Here is an 8099-nt window from a genome sequence, read left to right on the forward strand (position 1 = left end):
TTTTGAGAAGCAACCCTACCAAAGGCTAGCACACACGTACTATACACACCATTTCTTCTAAACTAACCGTGGTCCAAAAGCTGTAGTTGATGAGATGTTGGTCTCTCTTAAACCTTTAAAAAAGCATATATATATTTGCATTAAGGGAGGCATGTGTACGAGTCATGTGTGTTCATTACATGTGTGTGCATGCATATGCTATGTGGATGTGTATTCTATGTATGTGTACGCACATGTGTGTGCATGATATGCTATGTGGATGTGTATTCTATGTATATGTGTGTGTTCTATGTATGTGTGCATGTTTTATATGCGTGTGTGTGTGTTCTATGTGCATATGCATGTGTCATAGATGCAAACACGTGTAGAGTGCTTTACATCGGTCGCAATAACCGACCCGTCAAAAAAAGAAGAGTTTCACAGAGTTACCACGTAGCAAGAATTTGGCGGTTCCCGGAAAGGGAGGAGGAGGTTTGGGTAAAATTTGAGTTTGAAGGTCTCAAAAGACGTGCAAAGCGCGGGTCTACCCACTAGTGCCAAATAGAGTCTATTTTCTTAAGCATTGTTGCCACTTGCAAAAGTCTAGGTGGTGCGTCAATTTCAGTCTGTCTCTTGAAAAGACTTGATTGCTGACTCCTGGACCGTTCGGCTATGAATAAATTGATTGTTGTCTCCTGGACCTTTAGGCACAATAATGTATTTCAAAGCCGGACGTTGGAACTAGTCAACATCTTAGAGAGAGTATGTGTTAGCTGATTCTCGAAGGTCAAGCTAGTTTTGATATATTTATTTAGATTACTTTTCTCAAAGTCAAGCTGGTCTATGGCCTTACGTTAGGGTAGGTCTACAGTCAGATATATATATATATGTCTGTGTGTCTGTAGTTCGATTAATCTCTGCTTGCTTCGCCAACATGGCTTCGCCATTCTGGCACTGGCTTCTGTTAGATTTACTCCTTTCCTCGATGCTGCCTGCTGTTATTAGTGATGATTCCGAGTCCTCAGTACCCTCTAGTATCCCTCTGGGCACTTATCTCCCTCCTGTGAACTCCAACCACGTAGTTCTTGTCTCTCCCAATGGCATGTTTAATCTCAATGTTGAAACCTGGCGGGGTTCCCCCGGCTCTTACTGTATGGCTGGTGTAAGAAACGTTAAGATTAACCCTGGTTCCATGCTATGGGCCGCCCATAACGCCCAGCCTCTTGCGGCAACCACTTGTCGGCTCTACTTGTCTGCAGACGGAGATTTACTGTTCCAATATGATGGCAACGTCAACACGGCCTGGCAAACCCACACAGCACGAATGGGTGTCCACAACCTTACCCTCCAAGACTCTGGGAACCTTGTTTTGCAAAACAAGCAAGGCGCCACTGTATGGCAAAGCTTCGACCAGAGCCCAGTGTTTCAATTCTACTCAGGAATGAATTTTACAGTTAACACCACTCTCTACAGTGAGTCCTCTGTCCCGGGCGGCAACGCCGACTTCAGTGTCCCAGGCAGCTATGGTATGGAGCTCAACAACAAGAGCACTCTGATTCTTTTCACTAACCGTAATGATTCCACTTCAAGGTTTGTGTACTGGAGCTACAGCCTAGCGGCTAATACAGAGGCCGTTGCCTATGTGACTGTTGAGGATGGATTAACGTTCTATGATAAGCATGCAACAGTTCTTGGGTCTGTTACTCCTACTCTTGTCCCACCATCTAATCGCACTTTGAGAGTTGCTTTGATAGATCCTCTCTCAGCAAACTTGCTAGCATATTACCGGACTGAACATCAATGGGAAATATTTTACAACTCCTCCATAAGTGCTTGCGAGTATCCCGAACAGTGTGGGGATTTTAGTGTTTGCGACATGGCCACGGGATCGTGCAGCTGCCCACAAGGTTTCCAACAAAGTGGCCCTGATTGCCAGCCTCTCAAAGCTCTGCCCTCTTATGCATCAAATTGCACACAAACCATGGTCGATTCCAGCCTTTACACCTTTGTTCCTGTAAATGTCTCCTTTCAACCTCAGCTCTCTGCTCTTCCAGCTCACTCATCTGAGGTTTGCGGTTCCTTGTGCGTGGAGAATTGCACTTGCAAGGCGGCGCTGTATGACCCGGCCACCGGTTCCTGTTCTCTTTTCTCAGTTCTGCAAACTGTGCCTACAAGGGCGAACAGCAGCCAGTTGATGCTGCTCAAGGTTCTGAGAGAGAGGCATTCTTCCAGAACGCACGAGGTGATAGGAGTTGTCTGTGCAGCCATTGGTGCCAGCTTGTGCTTAATCATGGTGTTGTGTTATTGTTGGTGCAAATTAAGAAGGGGTAGAAGAAGATCAGTGTAGAATTTTGAATTACACAGAGAGTTAAGAGAACAGCGCTGTGAAGCGCGTACACAGACAGAGAACTGAATCGGTGCATTTTATTAGGCGTGGCTATTTGCTTTATACATGTTCGATGCGCCTTTTGGCTTGCATCGCTTAGTTAATTAAAAACATATTTAAAATAGAAATATTTGATGCCAGTTGTCACACGTATTTCTTCACGCCCCCTTGACAAGGGCATCCTCTTCTGTGAGAGCTCTGAGTAAGCCAACATGTTCTGAACATTCTTTGTGTTTATCAGCTGGTAGAGCTTTCGTTAGGAAGTCAGCCCACATTGTTTGTGTTGATGTATGCTCTAATTCAAGTTTCTTCGATTCCACCAATTCGCGTGTAAAATGGTACTTCAAATCCACATGCTTTGTCTTTTCTGAATGCTTTGGATTGCTGGCTAAGAAAATACATGACATGTTATCACAGAAAATTTTTAAAGATGGTTTAGGAATTAGCCTGAGTTCTTCAATGACTGATTGTAGCCATAGTCCTTCTTTGGCAGCTAATGCCACAGCTACAAACTCCGCTTCAGCTGTTGAGAGTGTCACTGAAGTTTGCCTTTTGGATTGCCAAGTGATGGCGCCCCCTGAGAGGCTTTGTTCTTCCGTTCGTATGTAGCAATCAAATAATCCCAGATTGACTTTGCTGTGGTGAGGGTTCGTACCGCCTGGGTCTGCGCATCTTCCATGTGGAGTAACATTTCGAGCCTTGCCTTGAGGTCCTTCGCCTTCCAATCCGCGTGTGTAGGGTCAGCAGGAGCGGGGCACACAGAGGTGCCATCAACAATAGCCATCAGATCCTGTGTTTGTAGGATCATAATCATTTTCGTCTTCCAGGGTTGAAAATTGGTATCCGTCAGCCTGTCAATCTTGTAGGAGCGGTTCCCTTGCGCCATCGGATGAGGCTGTCCGGATCAGCAACACCAGAGGGAAGGGAGCGCTGTGGCAATTCGTGGAGGGTCTGCGCACCTCTCAGCGAGATACCATGTAGAATTTTGAATTACACAGAGAGTTAAGAGAACAGCGCTGTGAAGCGCGTACACAGACAGAGAACTGAATCGGTGCATTTTATTAGGCGTGGCTATTTGCTTTATACATGTTCGATGCACCTTTTGGCTTGCATCGCTTAGTTAATTAAAAACATATTTAAAATAGAAATATTTGATGCCAGTTGTCACACGTATTTCTTCAATCAGAAGCTGCAAGTGAAGAGATTTTTCTGCAGGCGCTTCCAAGGCTTCCTCCTAGGTTCACTTACAAGGAGCTGGAGATGGCCACCAAGGAATTCTCCACAAAGCTCGGCTCTGGAGGGTTTGGGGCGGTATATGAAGGTGTGATGCCGTCTGGTGTGAAGCTAGCAGTGAAGAAGCTAGAAGAGGGCCATGGCCAAAGCTCGGCTCAATTCAGGGCGGAGGTGGCCACCATAGGCAGCGTGTCACATATGAATCTGGTGACTCTCAAGGGCTTCTGCATCGAGGGTGAGTCCAGGATGCTAGTGTATGAGCATATGGCAAATGGGTCCTTGGATAGGTGGCTGTTCAGCGTTAATCCGGGGAGAGACCAGGCGCAGCTGGATTGGGAGCAGAGGTGCAGGATAGCTCTGGATACGGCAAAGGGGCTTGCCTACTTGCATCACGAGTGCGCAGAGCGCATCGTGCATTGCGATGTGAAGCCAGAGAACATCCTGCTGGATGAGGAGTTCAACGCCAAACTGGCGGACTTTGGCCTTGCTAAGCTGGTCGGGCGGGACCACCAGAGCTTCGCCATGACCACCCTCAAAGGAACGAGAGGCTACCTGGCGCCGGAGTGGCTGCAGGACGCCACCATCACAGCCAAGTCGGACGTCTACAGCTACGGTGTCGTCTTGCTGGAGCTCATCAGCGGCAGGCGCTCCCTCGATGCCGACTACGGCTACCTGCCCACGATAGCCTTCCGAATAGTAACCACGTCATCAAATGCAGCAAACTCCATCCCCGCTATATCATTGGATGCAGCCAATCCGACCCCTGCTGCTTCAGTCCAGGGTGGCAGCGGCACCCTTCTGTACGAGCATAATTCCAGCATGGCTGCCCTGCTGGACCACCGCCTCCTCTCAGCCGTGCCAGCCGCCAGCCTGGAGCGCATGGTTTTGATCGGGCTCTGGTGTGTCCAGCCACACCCCACCGCCCGGCCGCCCATGTCTTTCGTCGTCAAAATGCTGGAGGGCGTGGCGGATATCCCTCCGCCGCCTCTTCAGAGCCCTTCATCCGACGACCAGTCGTCCTTTTTGGAGGCCTACGAACGGCTCAAATTAACAGTATCGAGGTCTTCTTCCACCTTTGATCATTTCGAAGATCCACAATCACAAACAACAACGGAGGGATCTGTTCCGCCCACCTCGCCATCCTCATGGCTTCTTGCACCCCATGCTCGATGAATCTAATGCCAGCTCATGAGGTTAGTATAGGCTACATATGTCTTGTTATGCTACTGTGTCCTGTGTGTTGTTAGGCAGGACAGTTCAATCTTCCTCTCTCTCTCTCTCTCTGCATGTGCTGGCAGTGGACAAATGAAATACAAGAGATAGGAAGCATAGGCGCACATCATAGCCACGTGAAGAGGAGAGAGAGTAGAGAGAGAGCACTTGCACAAGTGCGTAGGGTGTACACAATTATAGTACACGACTATGCATGCGACTACAGTCGTGCGCTGCTAATATGCGGCTATAGCCACATGTATAGCCGTGAGTAGAGTCGCGTATTGGGAAAGAAATCTAAAGAGCATTCAGAGAGCCGATATCATAGAAGAAGAAGAAGCATAAATGCATTGTAATAATATAATTAAATATGGACTGAATCAAGATTGGCAAATTGAGCAATTGTTTAATGAATTAGGGTGAGCTTGGCCCAATATCTCTTACATCTTCCTTCAAATCCATACATGCTAACTGGTCTATCTCAAGATCCATATGTCCCATTGCAAGATCAACCAAAAGACCAATCCCACTAGCAATGGACTCAACATCATTATCATTATGCTCGAAATTAATTCCATCCTCATTATCTTGGGTAAAGAAACCTTCATCTTAATTAGTTGGTGGTATCTCGGGTTCTTTATCTTGTACTTAATCCTCTGCATGTTCATTTTTTATTGCCACTTCGTCCATGAGCTCTTCAATATCTCCCTATCTTGAAAAATGCCCTTTGAACGAAGAGGGACTTGTATGACATACCACCATTTCTTCTCATTTATATCCGCGTGAAACACAACCTTGTAAGAAAAAACACATCGAGTGTAAATTAACATGCATAAATATGATATAATAAAAGGTTATGGTTATAATTTACTTATCACGATGGTGAGGTAGCACAAATGTGTCCCTCTCTGTTTGTAAATTTTTTTTAGAATTGATCACCATAAATCGATTTGGATACCTTTTCACGGTTGCTTGAGCGCCTCCACACACATCCTTGAACCTTTCCTCCCTAGTGGGATTTATGGGTGATGCACATTGACAACCTTACAAATATCCAAAGCATGTAACATGGCTCTAACGCCTTGTCTTACGAATAGCCCATATTATGCCACATACCACTACCTCAAAAGCTAATGGATGCTCAGCCTATTTGCATGCCCTTTTTGCACTCTTCAATGGATTCTCTTAATGGGTCCACTGTAAAAGTCACATATTCTGGGCCCTTATGTCTTCAACTCTTTGCTGATGACACTAATGTTCTTCTTCGAAATGAAGTTCAGATGGCAGCCCACTTAATGGCCTGCCTGGATACTTTCTGTTTAGCCAGTGGATCTCAAATAAACCATGCCAAGACCAGTTTCAGAGTCTTTGAAGGTGTGCCCCCTCCCGCAATTCTGTCTGCAAGGTTGTAAGGCTATTCTGGAAGGGGTTGTGTTGAGGCTTCTTGGCATTCCCATGGGGTTTAACATCTCAGTCAAACACAGATGGGAATGTGTTGCTTAAGCTCAAAAACTAGGTTATGAAATGGATTCATATAAACACGGGTGTTGCTTCTCGAGCCTTTGTACTCAACCATTTCATCATCCCCTCAGTAGTATATTTTCTTGCTTGCTGGAGGCCCTCCAAAACCCGACTTCACTCACTGAACTCTATTATGGGTAACTACCTATGGGGTGGTTCACTTGACAGAAAGAGGATTTGCAAGGTAGCCTTTCAGGTATGCTGTATGGATAAAGAATAGGGGGGTTTGGGTATAATCAACATTGGATTGCTGGCTGAAAAGCTAGCAGCAAAATGGATTCAAACGGCCATCTTATCTAATGATGTATGGGCAGACCTGCTCAAAAGGGATGTGGGAAAATTCTGGCTGAAAGACAAAAGGGCTTGGAAGGGGTTCTCCCTCAATGAGGCTCTTTTCTCAAAGACCCACCTTTCACCAACAGGCAGCAAACTCTGTCGCAGAATGTGGGAGTCATGGATGGGTTATAAGAAGCTCTTTTCCTTTCAGATGTTTACCAAGAGGTGTCGGTATGCGTATGCAACTGATTCAGTTTGGTTTGGACACCTGGTGAAGCCGATTGCCAATGATCAAGTTCAGATTGGCCTCTCTTGTTTCAAAGCTGGAGTAAAGGTTTGGGGAGATCTATGTGACTCATCTGGTATGTTAAACAGAGTTCAAATCAGTAATAAGTTCACCTTGCCAAGGGGCGGAGTTGAGCTGATTGAGCAAAGATGTAATGCACTGAAGGTTGCCATTCCACCCGGGATTAAATGTGATTACAAAGAATTTTCTAAAGCCCTTCGGTGGGGGTCTGCTATTAACCTTGTCAAGCTACCTAACTCATATAATGTAGGCAACTTGGTTCTCAAACTCAACAAAAGGTGGTCCTTGTCCTGGAACAAATATCAATGGGCTTTTCGCTTCAAATTAATCTGGGCCTTTGCTCAAGAAAGAAAGCATGCAATTCTGGCTTGGTTGGTAATTCACAAAGCAAACTGGATTCAAGAGAAGGCTCTGAAGCTGGGTCATGGGAATGGTATTTGTCCCCGGTGTAAAGCAAAGCTAGAGACTGTCCCGCATCTCTTTTACCCTTGCCCAAACACTAAACAGTTCTTGAGTGTACTTAATGAGGCCTTTGTGAAGATTAGAAGTTCCCCACGCAGCTGGAAAGAAGTGCTTTTGGGGGAATGTCATCATCTTGACCCCTTAATGTGGCAGTCTGTCAGAATTCTTCTGCTGTGGCATGTCTGGAAACAAAGGAATGAAGCCCTCTATGAAATTAAAACTAATCACAATTTCTTTCTTTTTCTTGACAGTGTCCTCAAGTTTACCAATCAAATTCAATCAAGTGGAGATCCAACGGAAGTGGGCCACTGGCAGGCTCTTCCATGGAGGAAGTGGAGTAAAGTGCTCGGTTCGTCTCTCTCCAAAAAGAAGGAAATCATGTGTCAAGGCTTGGAGTTTGAATGCCACAGAAGGCTTCAATATGCTGTCTCGGGGGGGTCACTCGTATATATATGTAAGTATCACGTGGGTTCAACAGAAGGACATTTTAAATATTTAAAACTTACATAAATATATTTACAGAGGGGATTTATTTATTGTATTTTGAAAAAAATTTATAGATTTTAATAGGAAAGGATATATTATATTCACTCAAAAATTCACAGATAAGGGACTTTTTAAATAGGCCTTGAACGCATGTGATATAGAGGATTTACATATAGTGACCCCCCGAGTATGCTGTTCATCATATTCAGGCCTCGGATGGTTTTGGAGGGGTACATT

The 8099-nt window shown here is 45.5% G+C and overlaps 1 protein-coding gene and 1 pseudogene across 2 annotated transcripts; both read left to right on the plus strand.

Annotated features, from left to right (window-relative positions):
- Positions 1-913: 913 nt before the first annotated feature.
- LOC147610283 (EP1-like glycoprotein 4) lies at positions 914-2493 on the plus strand. The gene has a single exon (XM_086786255.1). It carries the CDS (start codon positions 914-916, stop codon positions 2324-2326), a length of 1413 nt encoding a protein of 470 aa, XP_086642381.1. The 3' UTR covers positions 2327-2493.
- Positions 2494-2811: 318 nt separating this feature from the next.
- LOC147610284 (G-type lectin S-receptor-like serine/threonine-protein kinase SD2-5 pseudogene) lies at positions 2812-7802 on the plus strand (annotated as a pseudogene). Its single transcript, XR_015264033.1, has 2 exons — positions 2812-4791; positions 7628-7802. The product of XR_015264033.1 is annotated as a G-type lectin S-receptor-like serine/threonine-protein kinase SD2-5 pseudogene (transcript).
- Positions 7803-8099: the final 297 nt, after the last annotated feature.

This window comes from Cibotium barometz, chromosome 49 (genome assembly GCF_041138505.1).
Source record: "Cibotium barometz isolate CiBa-2024 chromosome 49, ASM4113850v1, whole genome shotgun sequence".
Classification (NCBI taxonomy): domain Eukaryota; kingdom Viridiplantae; phylum Streptophyta; class Polypodiopsida; order Cyatheales; family Cibotiaceae; genus Cibotium; species Cibotium barometz.

Coding starts and splice junctions, on each gene's coding strand:
- LOC147610283 (XM_086786255.1), top strand. CDS start 914: ATGGCTTCGCCATTCTGGCACTGGCTTCTGTTAGATTTACTCCTTTCC.